The sequence below is a fragment of the Lissotriton vulgaris genome, chromosome 6 (assembly GCF_964263255.1).
Source record: "Lissotriton vulgaris chromosome 6, aLisVul1.2, whole genome shotgun sequence".
Classification (NCBI taxonomy): Eukaryota; Metazoa; Chordata; class Amphibia; order Caudata; family Salamandridae; genus Lissotriton; species Lissotriton vulgaris.
In genome coordinates this window covers 96,859,175-96,878,887 of record NC_141694.1, presented here as the reverse complement: position 1 = coordinate 96,878,887, position 19,713 = coordinate 96,859,175, and the positions used below count along the sequence as shown (strand labels likewise).

The window sequence follows — 19,713 nt, the reverse complement described above, 5'->3', positions numbered from 1 at the left end:
CCCTCCCACACCAGCACCTCCCCTCTCTCTCCCCGCAAACACAGCCTTGTTTTCATTCTGTGCTATTCAAACAATGCCATATGACATTACCTTCGCCCTACACAAAAGCAAAATTCTTACTTGCGATATTTTTTAATAAATGATTGCACACCATTGTACTCCGCCTCCCATTCACATGTAGTCCAACATAACAACGTTCAGAAAGAAACTCTTTAAACCAAACATCTGAGAACCTCCTCAAAAACAAAAGATAAAGGGACACAGTCACAGCTGCACGTTCTGGCAGACTAGCTTTTGCACGGATACAATTCTTCCCAAAACTGAGCGCGATTTAAAAACCTGCCTTTAATATTTATTTATCCTCCACATGTGTTTAGAGTGCGCGAGCCTGTGTCCGCTGCCGGGGCAGTGTTCGGCGTCCTGACAGCCTTCGTGGGGCTGTCGGACACTGTACATGGGAATAATGTTTGGACGTTCAATTACAGAGATGTATCTGTGAAACGTCACTCGTGTCAATAACTCGAACACATTCGATTTCTCAAGATATATAACTGTGATGTACACTTTTAGTGGTGCAAATAAATGCTTTGCTACACCCCACCTTCCCCCTATTGCCCTTACATCTGCAATATGGTAAACGTACTGCAGCCCTCAGGGTCAGTAACCCACAGGATAGGTTCACCTATGCTAATTTAAGCTTCCTTTTTCTTATCTTTCGCAAAAATCAGGATAAACTTTTTTTCTTAATCTCCTTTTGCTACAAACAGCCATAAATTCGCTGAGATATCATTTATGAGGCAACCACGATGCATCAGACAATAACCAAGTGACTCTCGGCCAGAAAAAGCAACTCAGTAAAGACGACAATCAAACCAAAAAAAAAAAGTCTTTCAGCCCCCAAAGCATATTTTAAAGAAATGTGCGGGCCAGCAGCAGGAGCCACTCACACACGCAACGCCACTCACACACGCAACGCCACTCACACACGCAACGCCACTCACCCACGCAACGCCACTCACCCACGCAACGCCACTCACCGACGCAACGCCGCTCACCGACGCCACGCCACTCACCCACGCAACGCCACTCACCCACGCAACGCCACTCACCCACGCAACGCCACTCACCCACGCAACGCCACTCACCCACGCAACGCCACTCACCCACGCAACGCCACTCACCCACGCAACGCCACTCACCCACGCAACGCCACTCACACACGCAAATCCACTCACATCCACGCAGTGCCACTTTTACCCACACAGCACCACTTTCAGACACACAACTCCACTCACACCCACGCAAGCCCACTCTCATACACGCAACGCCACTCTCACCCATGCAATGCCACTCACCCACGCAATGCAACTCACCCACGCAACTCACACACGCAATGCCACTCACACATGCAACGCCACTCACCCACGCAACGCAACTCACTCAAAGCCACTCACACACACGCAGTGCCACTTTCACCCACACTGTGCAGTGCACAATAGGTCTCGCAGTAGGAAAGTTGGAGCTATTGGTTTTGTCAATGACAAAGCCCTTTATGTTTTTAAAATGAAAACAAAAATAAAAGGCATTGTTATTTTTAATTGTAATAGCTCCAACTTTCCTACTGCAAGACCTATTGGCAACGCCAGTGCTTGTTCTTTCATTACACTAGCTCTTTCATCATAATCTGCAAGTCTTGTGCAATTTCTTCGCAGCATAAGAAATTGACTAAAAGGTATACTGTTTTTTTGTGTGGTAGGATGAAAGCTGCTGTAATGGAGAAGAGTGTTACGGGCGGTAGGTTTTACAACAAGCATTTACAATGCAATGGTTTCGCCTTTGGAAAAGTTTGAGCTATTGGCATTGTAAATGGCAAAATTTGTATTTATGTGTTGGTTTTGAAAACAGATAAATAAATGGCATTGTCATTTACATTGCCATTAGCTTAATCTCTCCTTACAAGATGTATGTGCATTGTGGTGTTTCCAGGGCTGAGGCCCGCGAGCCCAGACACTCATTAAAACCCACAAGGCGTTTTCATGCAAATCAGGAGGCCTCGACCACAGAACCGAGTTATCATTTCAGGGCCTGTTTTTAGGAGGCCGGCGTCACCCCACCCCGCTGACTATCTTAAGCTTGCAAAAAATAAAAGCGAAATCATAGATTTGAGACCCCCCCTTCTGCTTCAGGAACAAAACCTTAGTCTTTTCCACTGAAAGGGGGAGGTTTTGTGTGTTGCAACCGTCAGAGCAGTGTGTCAAGTAGGGCCCTTCAAGGAGGCACAGGCCCGTGTGACAGTGAGAGAGGGAGAAAGAGAGGAATAAAGTAGGAGGCAAAGAAAAGCACGAGAGCGGAGGCAGGAGAGAGAAGAGAACAGAATGACTGCAGGCAAACAAAGAGGGAAAAGGAGTGGGAGAGTAAAAGGCAATAAAGAGAAGGCAAGGACGAAGTAAAATAACCAAAGAGGGTGAGAGAGGAAAAGCGGGCAGATTGCGGTTGTAGAGACAGAGGGCAGAGAAGTGCGAGTCTCTATCTTGCTGTCTGCTCCGGTCATCTACATATAATTGGTAATATTAGTCATACGACCCAATAATCGCCCCAACATAAGGTAAGTTAAGGCAGCGTAATACGCTGTTACCGTGATTCTATGTAGTAGCGTCCTGAAAACACACCACCTCTGGTCCACGCAAGATCACCTCTTGATCTGTACCACTGCCAATGGGAAAGGATTCACCAAACGGGAGACAGCTCCGGTCCGTGAATCAAGGAGGTAAAAACACCAGGCTGTGTCCAGCCGGATGACGGAGCAAAGCCCGGCCGCCGGGCGGAGCACAAGGGCGGGGGAAGAGTGGCTGGCTGTGCCCGGCTGGACGGCGGAGCAAAACCCGGCCGCCGGGCGGAGCACAAGGGCGGGGGAAGAGTACAGGAAAGGCTAATAACCTCGGAAACACAGATTCCGAAAAAAGAACGTAAATAAACGAACATAGACCTATGCTGTCCCTGAGATTCGTACATTTTATTTCTATACAGAGACTGCTGAAGTGATTATTTTTGTACTTTCGTAAAGAAGGAACAACTGCTTCTACTATTTGTTTTAAGGGAAGAGACTTTCTACCCAACAAGTGAAGCCAGGCTGGAATTTGTTGGCAGCTTCCCGTTTGATGAAATTGATATCCGTTTTTAAATACCTGTTAATTTCTTTGTTGTCCATTATTGCTTGGGGTAAGGTCATTATATTGTGACTATCTTAAATATTCTACATGGAGAGCTGCACCAGCATAAGGTATTAACTAAACAAATATAAAATGCATGTATTTGGGACGTGGGGCCTCCAGTAAATGACCATTTGTCTAAAAGTAGGGTTCAACTATACCACTCGCAGTGTAAAGCGCAGCAGGGGTTTGGTTCATCAGCAGACAGGCTGCCCATGCTGCACGTGTTCTTGTCATGGACTGAGACCCCCAGAGTGGCCACGACCCCCAGTATGGAGACCACTACAGCAGAGACTCACAGGGATCTCTCAGGGTGCGCACAGAGAGGAATCGAACGACGAGGACCCCCGACTTTTAGTATGGGTGAAAACAGTAAGTGGGCAATTCACCTTTTCATAAAATATTAGGCACCAGCAAGGACTGAAGAACACTCGAGTGACTCTCCTGTATGCGATGGTCAAGGGGTGGTGGTCTGGATTTGACTGTCCTCATACTCCAGACCTTTGTGCTTCAGGCTGCACTCGAATGACCTGAATTACACGTTTGCCAGGCCAGTAATGTCGATGTTAATCTGCTAACTTCACAAAGCATTGCAGTTGTTCGCGTGGTAACTTCAAATATCTCTCCCAATATACGGAGCTCATCAGAGTGTTAGTGTGTTATCTGAATACTTCAGTACCTGTGCTGCGAGGTGCTGTCTCCCCTACAGGCTACCCGAAGCAGAGACTGCAATCCGTGTGTGTTGTGACTGCACTTCAGAAAATAAGGTGGCCTTCTGTGCTGCACCAGGTAGCGGGCAGCAGGGGAGCATGGGAACAGTAGCAGAGCCCCGCAGCCGTCCTCTCTGCCAGACCCCGATGCCAGGCCCTGTAATCAGATTGTGGTAAGCGCCAGTCGTCAGTTCAGCTAAAACGAAAAACAAAACGAGTACTTAAAGGGAAACATGTGGGAAGGGCAGGGCCGGGCTTCCGCGTGGGCAGCTCTGGAAACAAGCATTGGCGGTGGCGAAATCAAATAAAAACAAGCACCTACGGGCACACGGACAGCGGGAGGAGGGACGGACAGCGGGAGGGGGGGCGGACACGGACAGCGGGAGGGGCGGGAACAGCGAGTACTTAAAGGGAAACGTGTGGGAAGGGCAGGGCCGGGCTTCAGCGTGGGCAGCTCTGGAAACAAGCATTGGCGGTGGCGAAATGAAATAAAAACAAGCACCTACGGGCACACGGACAGCGGGAGGGGGGGCGGACATGGACAGGGGGGGGCGGGAACAGCACACGGTCAGCGGGAGGGGGGGCGTCAACGGGCACTCACCTGGACTTCTTCCGGCGGCCGTGGTCGGCATGGAATGACGAAAACAAACACCTACAAAAAAAAAAAAAACTCTGCCCACCGCCTGATGACGATGCAAAAAGGGTGGAGAGGGAAAAAATTGTGGGAACGCCCCCGAATCTGGTCCGGCCTTGACGGACAGATCCGGCTTCCAATGGCTAGCCCTCATTTATGGTGCTAGCCAATGGAAGCAGAGGCGGGACTAAGCCCCACACTGTAGGAACATATACATTTCTCCTGGGCGGAGCTAGTGCCCTGGCCCAGGCGAAACCTAAAAAGGCTGTTACCTGACTTGGCCCCACTATCACCATTGTATAATGGCAGAAGTGGATGAATAATTCAGATTGATTCCCAGGTATGGAGTTCATCCTTCCTATCACTTTTGTAAGTGCTGAAGTAGATTGGTTCATTTAGTTTTTTCTCTTATTTTGTGTGCTGCATATCTGGTATTTGCATTGAAAAGGGGTAAGTAAAAAAATGTCTATGCAAAATTTTATTTGCCATTGTTGAACTTGGCCCTCTCCACAGGGCCACTCCCAACTTTTTGCCTTCAGCCCACCTGTTCTCAGAACACTTTTTTTGTTGGCTTTTCGGACTCTCTGCGTTTTACAACTGCTAACCAGCACTAAAGTGCTCGTGCTCTCTCTAAAACATGGTAAAATTGGCTTACAACCAATTGGCACATTTAATTTACTTGCAAGTCCCTAGATAAGTGGTACTAAATGTACCCAGGGCCTGTAAATTAAATGCCTCTAGTGGGACTGCTATTTAACAACAAGGGGTGGTGATGGACAGAGTCTCTGAATTAAGCAGAATACTCTCACCCAGTCAAGAGATCAGGGCTAGATCCAACACCGTTTTTTAGCTCACTGCACCATCCCAGCTCAGAACCTGGCTATATGCAAATTAGTCTGTTCCTGTCCCAGTGCATGATGGGAACAGGGCAAACCAAACTACCAATCCAATTCTTACACTGGGAAGGAAACAAGCTTCCGGGGACCGGTTTCTGGCATTTCAGCCGTCGTCTGCCCGGCTTGCTTGAATCCTGATGGTGCAATGAGCAAGGGACTCACATCTGAGTATACCCTTCCACGCTTAGGGTGGACAAAATAGCTTGTCTCCTTTCTGGCGAAGAATTGGCTTGGTAGTTTAGTCTGCCCTGCCAACATGTTTCGCGCAGCAAAAGGTCCCTAAGGGATCCAGTAGCGCTTCTTCAGGACCAAACAATATCAATTTGAACCAGAAAATCCGCAGCGTCTGGCAGAGGGTAGGAGCAACGGCCGTGTAGGAAGGAAGAAAACTTGCTTCCTGGTACATTTCGCCATGACGCTGCCGATGGGGCCCTAACTAAGGATTTTTGGGATTGGGTTGAGGTACGAACAAGGATCGTACCACATAGCGATAAGACGCTCCGAAACCTTGAAGAAGAAAGGTAGAGTAGGTTCACGGGCAATAGGCCTGGAACCTGCCTTTGTAAACCCGATTTTCTGGTTCAAATTGATATTGTTTGGGCCTGAAGAAGCGCTACTGGATCCCTTGGGGACCTTTTGCTGCGCGAAACATGTCGACCCGATAACAATTGTTTTCTAATTTGCACTTCACTTTCACTCACCCTGAGAGGAGCGTCTAGTTTCACAGGCGCCACCCTATTATTTGGTTCAATAGAGGTACACTCCAGGGTCCACCCCCTTTTTAATTGACCATCCAGATCCCCGAATAAATTGATTTATGGGTCTGGTTCGGTCTTTTTAATTAGCACTCAATCACCATATTGCACCCTTTTTTACTAGGCCCTCAGACCCACATGCACAACTGCGGCATCTCCATCAAAAGAACTCCGCAAAAGAGTCCCCTTGTGGGGCCCGTGAGGGACTGCAGCGCCACCCACACGAGGAGCAACGCCCAATGATGACTTAGGGCGCTCGGACGGTTTTCTGAGGGCACTAGGTTACGGAGGAGAGTCCATCCACCTCATACATTATACATTTTTTCATTCCATACCTGTTAGGACAATCACAGAGCATACTTTGACCTTCCACTACTCCTTTTAGTATCTTCTTCTTCCTCCACGTATCAGAGCGAACCAAATTCTGGTTGACTCCCCTTGAGGAACTGACGCCCCCACCTTGTGTTTTACTTTTCCTGACCCCCATCTCCCTGTCTGCTAGTTGAAAACACCATAGTAGGTGGGCGTTTGTATAGCTTAAAAAATTAGAATTTATTCCAAGTGGATTTGTATTTTTACTTTTCTAAAGTAAAACAAATATTTCCAGTAAAAGCTGTTTGTCCTTGGGCTGGTCTGAAAGAGCATCCATTTGTTAATCACTTTAATCTTGGCAATCTAAGAAGATTTGAGGAGCTTTGGCACTGGTTAACGTCTCTGTAAATGTATGCTGGTTTACACTGACTAAGATCGTTTATTAAAATGTTCTTTTTTTTTTATAAAGAATGAAAGTGTGTCTCTATAGAGGTGGGTGTCCCCATTCCCCCTTCTCGCTGTCTCACCCTCCCTCACACACACTCTCGCAGCCCCTTCATCTGCCATTGTACCTCTCCCTGTAAGAACTTCACTGGTTTATTTATTTATTTTATTTATTTTATTTTTAGAGTTTTCTATAGCGCGAACTTGAACCGATTAGGTTATCAGAGCGCTTTACATAGCACCAGTTCCGTTACATGTTATCACAGCAGTTTACATAGAATCAGTTACGTTGCACATTTCAGGATCTAGAACCGATTAGGTTATCAGAGCGCTTTACATAAGACAGCATTCGATGTCCAGTGCCCTCCTCCGCCGTGTAGCGGGGGACCACTTCCAGCCCTCCGAAGTCGTCGAGCTGTCGGGACTAGGCTCCTGGAATTTCAGCTGCCCCTTTACAAGGCACTTTACATAAAATCAGTTACGTTACACATTTCAGGAACATCTTTCTTTTTGCTCTAGTGGATAGGGTTATCTCTTCACACGGGGGAAGGGGTACACCTGGCTATATTCCACCAGTTCCACAGGCGATTAGTCGTAAAAGCTATAATTCTAACACAGGGAGGGGATACACATGGACACAATCTAAAAATCAAATAGTATACTAGTCATTAGAGTTATCTTCTATCTTGACAGGAGGGATGTGACTGGAAACACTCTAGGGGTAATATAGGGGTGGTAGAGAGTACAAAGGACCGCTGCAAACACTACACGAGTACCAGCATAGAGGAGGGGTGGGTGGGATGCAAAGGTCTGGAGGGAAGGAAGGGCTAGAGTCCAGAGTTCATGAGGAGCTGGGGCAGAGGAGATCAATCCGGAGACCAGAGGGTCAGGGGAGAAAGACCCCAGGTCTGCTTGTAAGGGTGCTTGTAAAGGTTCAGCAACCAGCCGCTGGCAGAGTCACAGATTAAAATGTAGTTCGGGGCAGTCGCTATATTGCTCACCGGTGTTTGCAACCAGAAATTCAAATTTTAGGGCCAGCTGCACGAGTTAGGGCATTGATATTATGCACCTCCCAACAAATTCCGGCGCTGGAACACGCTCCCCATTCTGGAGTGTGGTGCTGCAAATAATCCCTTCTGTAGCCTGGAGAACAGGGTGGACACGGAGCTTCAGTTCCGGGCGCATTTGAGGGCACATTTTGGCCGCCATGTTAGAGTCAGGCATTTAGGGATGTAAAGCGCCGCAGGCTCCATCGCCTCCAGGGACCCCGAGCGCGCGTCGCAGGGCTCACCTCTCGGATCCTCAAGGTCTACCAGCACAGTGTCAGCAGCAGCGATGCCACTCAGAGGGGCCGAGCTGTCCCATCACGGGCGGGCTCCGGCCGCCATCTTGTCCCTCGCTGGATTGCAGAGGTCAGGCAACGAAAAAACACAGCGACGCAGAGACCACTGCCTCCAGAAACCCCGAGCACGCTTTGCGGGACTCACCGCTGCGTTCCTCCAGGTGCCGGTGTGCTCCAAGCGTCTGTAGAGGCCACGCTGATCAGAGGGGTCAAGCCGTCTCTCGTCGAAGGGTGGACTCCGGCCGCCATCTTAGCCCTCGCTGGACTTTCTTCCCGGACCCCGCATCAGAGACGCCAGCGCAGACGCTCCCGGGAGAGCAAATACATCCCACCAGAGCCTCACACCATCCGACGCCGGTAGGTACTTTTACCGACGAATCTGCCTCCAGGGGGCCGCTGAAAATTGCCCAGATAAAGCGCGTGGACCGGGAGCCGAGATGACTCCCGACTCCCGGCCACGCCTCCCGGCCTCAATCTTCCTGCAGCTCCATGACTGTTTGACACTGACATTTCCCATGCAAGGGAGACTGAAGGAGCTGGAGCTGCTGGTGTCCTCCCTTCAGCGGCTGCGGCTAGAGCTGCCTAATGGCCAAGAAACCGTACGGTGAACGTTGCGCTTTACAAATGTTTTAAATTGAAATTGAATGGATAGGATCAGTGGAAGGAAATTCATCCAAGGTGGGGGAGTAGTGATGAGACAAGAGGTGCTGGGGTAGATTGAACCTCTAAACACATGTTCTCCCATTTTCCTTTCCAATTGTGCCGCTGCTGCCCCGAGGGCTCTACTGTGACCAAACGGGATGAAGAGAGGAGCTCAGATGTAAGAGGAATCAGTTTAGAACTAGAGGACCACAGAACATTTATAATTAGGAACTTCACTGGCCAGGATACTCGCCTGCCTGAGGATGTAGAGAGGGGTACATTTTAGATGTAATTGGCTCATTGTTACTCTCATTGTCAATAGAGTAGCTGAAGAATTGGAAAGAGTTTGGAATGAGAAAATGAAGGGAGTCGGAGAGGAATTTCATTGGGTACGTCAAAAGGGGAAGGGGCTAGAGAAGTAGAGGGGGAGTGAAAATGGGTGAATTGGCAAAAGGAAGGAAAGACCGAGGTGAAGGGTTGGATAGGAGGTTTAGGGTGGTGGAAAGGTTTGCAGGTGAGAAGGATCTTCATATCTTGTGTCATAATATGTGGGATGGATCATTGATAAGGAGCGGGTATAGTGGGAGGCGAGATGAAAGTTAGAGTTTGAAAACGTGGAGAGGGTGTTTGATGAGTTAGTGCGAGCAGAGATTACCAGGGGATGTAGACGGAGGCTGAGTGGGTTGATAGGATACGTAGGGGCCGGGGGAGATAATTAGCTTGGGAAACGGGATAGTGATTCAGAAGGAAGCAAGAGTTTAAGTTAGGAAGACTGAGGAAAGGATTAACAAGCATGAAGCATGGCGGACAGCGGGAGGGGAGGGGGGGGCGAGAACGGCGCACGGACAGCTGGAGGGGGGGGCGGGAACGGCGCGCGGACAGCGGGAGGGGGGGCGGGAACGGGCACAGGACAGTGGGAGGGGGGGCGGCGGGAAGAGTTTGAAAACGTGGAGAGGGTGTTTGATGAGTTAGTGCGAGCAGAGATTACCAGGGGATGTAGACGGAGGCTGAGTGGGTTGATAGGATACGTAGGGGCCAGGGGAGATAATTAGCTTGGGAAACGGGATAGTGGTTCAGAAGGAAGCAGGAGTTTAAGTTAGGAAGACTGAGGAAAGGATTAACAAGCATGAAGCACGGCGGACAGCGGGAGGGGGGGCGGGAACGGTGCACGGACAGCGGCAGGGGGGCGGGAACGGCGCACGGACAGCGGGAGGGGGGGCGGGAACGGGCACAGGACAGTGGGAAGGGGGGCGGCGGGAAGAGTTTGAAAACGCGGAGAGGGTGTTTGATGAGTTAGTGCGAGCAGAGATTACCAGGGGATGTAGACGGAGGCTGAGTGGGTTGATGGGATACGTAGGGGCCAGGGGAGATAATTAGCTTGGGAAACGGGATAGTGGTTCAGAAGGAAGCAGGAGTTTAAGTTAGGAAGACCGAGGAAAGGGTTAACAAGCATGAAGCACGGCGGACAACGGGAGGGGGGGGCAGGAACGGCGCACGGACAGCGGGAGGGCTGGGCGGGAACGGCGCCCGAACAGCGGGAGGGGGGGCGGCGGGAACGGCCAGCACTCACCTGGACCTGGACTTCCTCCGGCGGCCGTGGTCGGCATGAAATGACGAATACAAACGAATTTTTAAAAAAACGAAACTCCGCCCACCGCAGCGATGACGACATCGCAGAGGCGGAGAGCGAAAAAATCGCGGTAACGCCCCCGAATCTGGTCCGGCCTTGACGGACAGATCCGGCTCCCAATGGCTAGCCTCCATTTATGGAGCTAGCCAATTGGAGCCGGGGGACGTTCCTGAAGCCCATATTGTAAACAGTAGATTTCGCCTGCGCCGAAAAGCTGCGCAGAGCGCAGCCTTCGACAGGCGAAACCTAAAAAGGTCCATGTTATTTTATGCCATCTTTGTTTTATGACGAAGGGCCGGAGGTGTGCTCGTTGTTTAGGGTATGTTTTTGCACGTGCAGTGGCAGTGTGTTGGTACTCACTATTTAGGCAAGCAGAAAGATGCCCAGGGCGTCTTCAAGAAACTCCGGTCGTAAGCGATGCTGGAGGTTGTGGAGAAAAACTCACTCGGGGTTCTGAACGTGGTGCTCACAGTGTTAGGGCGTGGCTGTTACAGGTCCGCTCTCTGAGAGACCTAGTGAGAAACGATAGCTCCCCACGGACGGTCCCATCTTAATCCGAGTCTGGCCGCAGTTTTCTGCTGGTTTCCATGCACCCCGATCTACCCCCCTACCCCTCCGGTCTACATTTACTGCCAAAATGCGGGCAGGAAATTTACCTGAACTGCCCACACAATGTGAAACTGTCTGCATTCTTCTGTCGTGAAGTCTATTGGTACTTTAAAAAAATCGCAGTAATTTCCCCATTTTGGGTGTTTCAAACCTGCATCTTTCATCACACTCAAACAGGGGGCACCGGGGTCACCCGGCGTGAGATCTTACAGGCAGCTCACTGGACTGCACGCGGTGCTACCGCAAAATCAAAATCGTGCATCACAATGGGCCGAAAGTACCACCTTTTGAAACAAAAACAAACCCACTTGTGTAGCGAGTCCCACTGTGGGAACGAAATGAATCACGTTTCAGAGCACCGTCCTATTTAGAAAGGACGGCAGCGCCTCATTATGCTGGGATGTTATTAACTTGTGCTTTTGTTTTTATTTCAGGCTGGAACTAACAAGCCCTCTCTCCCTATCTTGTTCTCGACCCAACAATGCCCAGCCCCTTCGGACATGGCACTGCCCCCCCACCCCGCCAAAGAAACGCTGAACTGGCATAAATTACTCCGTTGGCGCCACCCGGAGCATGGTGGGCGCTGGGGCGAGGAGCTCGGTGCCCAGGCTGTCCTCGTACCCACATTCCTAATAATGTATCCATTTGAATCAAAAACCACAGTCCTGCAAACTGCATATGTCGTTTTTTAAATTTCTACATTCAGAGTCAATTAGCCGAGCAGGTGCCCAAATTTACCCCCCCTTCACCCAATTTTCTGATTGTTTCTCTCTCCACGTTTTGCCCCTAAAGGCAAATTACCAGAGCTATTAATTGCAAAGCAGCTGCCAGTCTGAGCGGAAGGAGCAGACAGCTTGCCGAACACAATCGCGTTTCCTCATGTAAACGCAGGCATCCTTTTTATGCACATATTACACCCCACTTTTTACAGCCTTTACTGCTAGGGACGGGGAATCTCTTCACATATTCATATACCGTGACAGCTTCTCTGCTGGAATGAGTACCACAAAGAAGGACTATTTCTGAATAGAGGAGGCTTCTTCCGGTGAGGAATGACCGGATCCAGTCTTGAGCAGAGGTCTGACTTCTGCGCGCTTCCAGTCGTCTGGGAAGGTGCCTGTTTTGAAGGTGGTGTTGATGGTGTAGTTCAGGTGCGATGACGGCCGCGGCTCTGTGGTAGATGTGAGGGGGGCAGGGGTTGGTGGGGTCCCCCGAGAGGATGCTTTTCATGGTCGAGGCGATGTCTTCGGCCATGATCGGTGTCCAGTTTGAGATGGTGAGCTGGCTGGTGTTTCTGGGGGTCGGGGGCAGTCTGTGGCGCCTGGTGGATGGTCGAAGAAGTTTTCGTAGAGGTTTTTGATCTTGAGGTGGAAATAGTTTCCAAACTTGTCGCAGAGGTCTTGGGATGGGGTGATGTCTGTGGCTTCACTGCGTGTGTTGGAGAATTTTTGAATGACACTGAAAAGTTCCTTGGAGTTTGAGGAGTTGGCCAGGATTTTGTTGTGGATGAAGTTCCTCTTGGTGGCTCTGATCTATTTGTGGTAGTCCGTCCTGGCGTTCTTGTAGGTGGTGTGGTTTTCGGTTGTCTTGGTGTTTCTCCAGTTCTTCTCCAGGTGTCTGCAGGCGCGTCTGACTTATTGGAGAGCGGTGGTGAACCAGGCGGCTTTCCTGGGGGTATTGTCTGTCTGGGTTGCGCAGCGGAGCGAGCTCATCTGCGCAGTCTGAGATCCAGGTGTGGAGTTCTCTGGCTGCGTCGTTTGCGTCAGGTGCCCAGGTGTGGTTGTCTCGGGTGAGGGTAGAGTTAAGTTGCTCATCAGTAATCTTGCTCCAGTTTCTTCGTGGGGGCGTGCGGCTGGTTTTGGGTCAGTTGGGTTTGTTGATGGCGAAGTGTACGCAGTGGTGGTCGGTCCATGGCGGCTACGTTGTGTGGCTGAATCGAACGCTGTTTCCTGCCCCAAAGATGACGTCGAGGGTGTTTCCTGCTCTGTGGGTCGTGTGTTGACGAGTTGTTTAAATCCGATGCTGGCGAGGTTGTTACGAAGGATAGTGTAGTTGGGGGTCGCTGGGGTTGTTGAGGTGGAAGTTGAGGTTTCTAATGTGTATGTAGTTTGTTGAGACGATGGCGTGGGGTGCGATGAAGTCAGCGATGGTGGTGGCGAAGGGTTCTAGGGGCCCGGGGGGACTATAGAAGAGGGTTCCTCGGAGTGTGGCTTTGGGGGTGGTCTGGATCTGGAAGTGCAGGTGTTCGGGGGAGGTTTCGCTGGAGGTGGTGAGGTGGAGGGTGCACTTGTGGGCGATGGTGAGGCCCCCTCCTGGATGGTTGGGGGCGGTCTTTCCTCTGTATCTTGTATCCGTCTGGGATGGCGGTGCTGATGTCGGGGGCGGAGGATGCCTTGGTCCGGGTCTCTGTGAAGAAGGCGATGTCTGGCGAGAGAGAGTCGAGTAGGTTCCAGATTTCCATGGCGTGTTTGTGTATGGAGCGTACGTTGAGGAGGATGTATTTTAGGGTGTCGCCGGTGCTGGCGTCTGCTGTGTTGGAGGCAGGGGTGACTGTGAGGGGCTGGCGGCAGTGGAAGCAGGAGAACTGGCCGTGGTTCATGTTTGGCGAGGCCTGTTGGCATTCTCAAAGTCTTCCAGGGTTGAGTGCGAGGAGGGTGGTCGTGTTGTAGCGATGGGTAGTTGGAGGTCCAGGGTACCTGGCGCTGACCGCAGTCAGGTTGCGGACGGGCGCAGACGGGCTTGCCTTTAGCGAGCCTTCGTGCGCCGGTGCCACGACGGCCTTTAAGTAGGGGAGGTGGGAGGGAGGAGAGGCTGGGAGGCGGGAGCGAGGAATTCCGGGGGGGAATTCCCAGGGGGGGTTTCTGAGGGGGGAGGGGCTGCAGGGGCAACAGCGGCGAAAGGAACAGGCAGGCACAAGAAAACAAAAACAGTGGTGGAATTAGAGCAAGACTCAGATGGGCACAATAACAGTGGCACAACAGGGACAAATTGAGAAAAAATACGGCTGAGAAAGGTTATGGTGGTGGCAGGCAGTCTGGTCCCAGTTGGAGCGGGTAGCAGGAGCGGTCAGCAGCCTCGTACCTCCCAAGGAGGAGGTCTGGGTCTTGAGGCAAGAGACGGCATAGCAGAGCTGCGGGGAGAGAGTGGACCTAGACCGAGGGTCGGAGTTCTTACTACAAATGGGTTGAACTACAAAAGTCCTCTAAATCCTCTGAGGTGGTTGATTTTAAACTTTTGTTTTCTGCTTACCCCCACTTGATTATTATTGTGATCCTGGTGGCCCCAATGAATCATTATTGGACTATGGTAACCCCAGTTTAGGCAATTACATTTTTTTATTATTTTTATTGTAACAAAGCACAATCATGTCTTTACATCATCAATATTGCAAACACAATTGAGCAGTAGCACCCTTCCCCTCCAGAGCATTATCAATGGGTCTCATAGTTCCGTTGTCCTCTTTACCCTCTGGTATGCAATTGTCACCGCCAAATAGTTTCTGCTTGAGTCATGGAAATATTTGTGTCCCCCACGGGAGGCGTACGTGGATTCCCCCATTTATACATTCCATTTGTTTCAAATTTTTCCCCACTTGTTCGGACATTCTCTATGGACATAGACCGTTTTCTCCGCCACAATGAACCACTCTATGTCTCAGTTCCAATCACAAAGCAAGGGCGGGATGGAGGCCCCCCCCCCAACAGCACGCAAAATTTCTCTTTGCCAGCATGAAGCCTATGGTTACCCAGGTGTGGTCCGCCCTCCCCAGATCTGTGTCCTCCCACACATTCACGAGGCACCATTTTGGCGATATAGTCAGCTCTTCTCCCACCACAGTTTAGGCAATTTTGATGATTTGAACCGCAAAAAAATAAATTGAAATACAGAAAAAAACATTCATGAAACAAAAACACAAACAATGAAATATTTAATTAACAAACAAGTATTAAAAAAAATACAAACTTTTAATTGGAAGATTTCAGCTTTTCTAAAATTGAAGTCACTCATCGTCCATACTGTACTCTGTTTGATGCACTTGCAGTGCTCCCACAAATCAGTCTGGGGATGCCATCTTAAATTTTTGACTTCAAGTTCAAATTTTCGGTTTCACATTTTGCTTCTTTATTTATGTACACCTTATTAATCTGTCGCAGACCCCTCGCGTAGGCTCCACAAATCCTCTTGCCATATGGATCCTGGGACCACAGGTTAACAATCACTGAAAGCCAGATACCCCTGTCTCTTACTTCTCTCCAACATCCTTTCTACTTGACCTATTACGGATCAGTATACTCTTTCACCTACTTGTCTGCTTTGATATGGGGAGTTTCCCTCTGTCTTACTGTTTTTCACCCTCTTGTTGTGTTGTCTGCTCATCCTGTTTATTATCCCTGCTTTGCTTCCCCTTTTTATTTTCATCTTATTTTCTCCTACTACTGTTATTGCTTTACCTATACACTATATTCCTCCTTCATTTTCTTTCTTTGCATTTAATTTTTTTCTCAGTTTTTCCATTTGATTTCTCTCCTTTTCTTTCTAGTGTGCGCTTTATTGTATTGTTTATTTCCTTTCATTTCCTACCATTTTTTTTACTCTCTCCATATTTATTTCTGGTCTTCCCTACATTTTTCCCTTTCTTGTTTGGAAATGGTTTTCCTGCTCTGCTCCCAATATCTGATCAATATTACTGCTATTTTTTATTGGCAGACCAATCACTAATAGGAGAGTTACTGGGAGAGAAGAGGCAGGGCTGGCCCAGAGCATCAAGCCATTCATCACTTCCACTCTTGTTTGGCAGCCTGCTGGAGGCACAGACAAAGTGGATCTCAGAGGGGAGGCAGGCCACAGGAGGGCACATATTGTGGGAGCTGGCTAGTCAGAAAAGAGACCAGTAGCGCAGCTCAGTGCCCCACCATCTGCTAGATGATTGGATAAGTATCCAACCTGGTTAATTTGGTGAGATCGGAGTGGGCTGTGGACCAAACGGCATACATATCACCTAGTAGTTTGCCAATTTCCGTGTAAACTTACTTAAATGATTCTAGAGTCTGTGCTGCAGTCAGAGAAATACTGAAGGTGTATGGCAGAAGTCCCAGGGAAAATGTTCCATGGAAGTGAGCTTCATTGTTTTCTGCTGTTATTCCAATGGCTGCACAATTTCAGACCCTCGGACTGATGCCAAAAGGAAAGTCCGACAGTGAAAATGCTGAAGATGTTGGGCAAGTAGAAAACTGCCATCAGCCGACCCCGGACTGCCTAATGCCCACAAATCATTTTGGCACTGATGGTGACCCAGAGTTTGTTCTTACTATATGCTGGCCTTCTTCATGATGTGAGATGTTAGGCTATAATATTTCCCCTTTAAATGCTTGGTGTATTTGGATGGTAGACCTCAATAGCTTTCTTTTTTTTCTAATGTCTCATTTTGTCTTCACTATCTTAGTCACAATTAGCATGAATGTTTTTTTTTCTTTTCTGTAGATAAGTTTTTGCGTATTCGCCATTCTCGGAGTGTTAAGACGGGCTCGTTGGCCAGTTGATTTAGAAGAGGCCAAGGCTGGCGGGTTTGTGGTTGGTTACATGCACAATGGCAGTCCTATCTACCGTAACCCCTGCACTGAACAGGTGCTGACATTTCTCACCAACTTGCTTGCTCTCATAAGGTAGGGTAAGAGGATTGTTTAATTGGAGAATTTGATGTAGCCCAATGGTTTTCCAGGTATGCTTGGACCTAATTCTTATGTTGAAATAAAAGGTGCAATAGCCCCAGGTGCTGTGGGATTTGGCCCTGGGATATTTACCATGGATAGTTTATATTTTATCGCCTGAATCTTTTGTGATAGGATACTGATTTGATTTCATGTTAATTGATTCCACTAAAAAAATTGGTATCTCATTCATGGGATACAATTTAATACACATACTTTTTGAATGTTTGGGCAAGGTTCTAGAAGACTTTCTACGGAGGGCGAAATACTTGTCAAAAGGCAACATTTTCTTTTTGTTTTCTTTTAATTCACAACTAAGTTGAAAAAATACAAAATGTAAGACTTTTAAGCATTTTCAGTATTATTGCTGACCATTTTTTGAATAAAGATTTGTTAGTTGTAAGAGTAGAAACATACAATTTCCATGAGCATACAATCTGACACAGTAGAACAAACACACTTTTACTTTAAGACAGTCGATGCTCTTTGATCACCCTCTGCTAATAAAAGGGTTCGGATGACTAAAACATGGAGGGTGCTCTCTGGACATGGGGCGACCATGACCATACAGCAGAGCTCTTCATTCTGCCTTTTGTCTCGAGATGAATCAAACATTTAGAATTGGAAGCATACAGGATTTAGTGTAAATTGTGCAACATTGTCCCCCAAGAGTGCACCTGTAAGATAGGGTACTGAAAGTAGATCTTCAGATCTTCAGATATCATTTTCCTGATTTATTCCAGCTCCATAATCTGGCCAAAGGAAAGTTCTTAGGTGGAGAAGTTGACAGCCATTAAGAAAGAATACATCTGAGGACGGGTTCATTATATTGCATGGGAGGACATATCTGGATGAGCGGATATGCCCCAGTGCTCATCTGTTCCATCACTTCCAGTAGAAGTGACCAGGGAAGCCAAAATGCTATGAAACTGGTAAAAATTAGTTCCCCCAGCGACGTGGTGGCTTCACTAAAAATAGAGATGTTTGGTATCAAATATCTCATATTAATAAACCCACACTGATTCCACTGATGGATTTATTAATACATGTACCCAGAGATGCCTCTGAAAGCCTACCTGTTCGAGGCATGTGGGCTGCTGAATTCATATCTGTGCATAGATCGCCGCCTAGTGTTGGGTCCGGATGATTGCACATTGTTGTCCTGGAAGAGTCTTCGAAGTATCACGAGATAGGTGGCTCCTCCACTGGACTACAGTACGCATGGGCATCGCCTCCATCCCCAGATTGTTTTTTTCCGCCATTGGGTTCGGATGTGTTTCGGTTCCCTCTGTCGGAACCGATAGTTGTTCTACTTCTACTCAAGACCAAAAGGTCTTTAGGCTGAGCGTCGGTATAGTTGCGTACGGGTTTCTTGTCTGACTCTCAGCTCCGATCTCTTGCTGCCCTTCCACGTGCTTTCGGCGCGGACGGGCCTACACTACACTTCTGCTATGGAGCGGACACCGTTTAAGAAGTGCCCGGTGTGTAACTCCAAATATTCCCACCTTGACGTGCACCCTGTGTGCAATACATGCTTGTCACCGGACCACCACGAAGACAGCTGCATGGCGTGTTCGAAATTCCGGTGCAAGAAGACTTTGAAGATTCGTCGGGCCAATAGGCTCCAGGCTAAGTTATCGGCTACTGCGGCGCCCCCACCAGACGACATATTCCAGGAATCTGTTGAAGGCGAAGACGACGTGCAAGGTTCGGACTCTAGTCACGCGTCCGAGGGGGAGACCTACGACGCAGGTGAGGAGAACTTTGACGAAGTCACTGACGAGGTAGGGGACGACGATCTGGCTTTTGCCACTGTGGGGGATAGCTCGGAGGAGGAGCATCCCCAACCAGACTCAGGGGTTATTCCCCTTCATACGGCCCAGGTCGAGGGATCGCCTTCGGGCCTTACCCAAGATCTGCTTGTGAGTCCTACGTCCCCGCCTCCGGGCCCGGTCACGGACATTTATGAGAAACCACTAACGTTGAAGAAAACGAAAGTGAAGCCGTCTGGTCACGCACCCTCGGATGCGAAACCAAAAGTGAAAGTTACGCTGGTGCAGAAGGTTCTGGAGGCGTCAACTTCCAAAAAACTCAAGATGGCCGACTTGAAGGGCCACGCCAAGATGGCCGACCCGAAACCCTCGGGGTCGGCGCCGAAGGCGAAGTCGTCCGACGCGGCTGCGTCGGTTCCGAAAGGGGTCGTGGACCCGAAGACGGCTCCGAAGAAGCGTCAGGGCGACGACGCTCATAGGCATGGGGCGTCGGCCCCGAAGAAAGTGCCTGCCGGCGATCAGGCTCTCGACGCTGAGAGGTCGCTCGAGCCTGTCAAGCCCTCTCCGGCCTTGACGAAGAAGGTAGCGGAATCCCTACAACGGATACGAAAGGACAGTGTGGTTCCCGCTCAGGACACTGTACCGCCTAAGCTCACGCCTAAGCCTGCGAAGGAGCAAACGCCTATCCGTTTCACCCTACCACCCAAGTCGGCGCCGAAGGCCTTCGCGCCGAAACAGGGCGGACTGTCGAAGGAGGTGTTGACACCGAAAGCTGCCTTGGTGGTGTCGAAGCTTCGGCTCCAGCCGCTTGCTGAAGAGGAACGTCGTGAGGTAATCATCGACGCCAACACCGGGAAACTGTCTCTCCTCAAGAGGAAAATCACGACGGAGCCGGCGTTGGAACATTTCAAGATCCCTCTCGAAAACAAACGGGACTCTGCGGACTCTTCGGCTCTGGTGGAACCTGTGTCCCCACAAGCCCTAGGACACTCGCCAACGCATTCCGCCGCAGGCGATGCGGACGAGGAAGACGCCGAGTACAACTATCCG

General features: G+C 49.5%; 1 protein-coding gene across 2 annotated transcripts in view; it reads left to right on the top strand.

The window, feature by feature from the left end:
• Nucleotides 1–19,713, top strand: part of XPO5 (exportin 5) — a 762,403-nt gene that overhangs the window by 239,561 nt on the left and 503,129 nt on the right. For both annotated transcript variants that reach the window (XM_086926019.1, XM_086926020.1), the window contains exon 20: nt 16,665–16,846. In XM_086926019.1, coding sequence (XP_086782145.1) covers nt 16,665–16,846 — 182 coding nt within the window. The remainder of the gene's footprint in view (nt 1–16,664; nt 16,847–19,713) is intronic.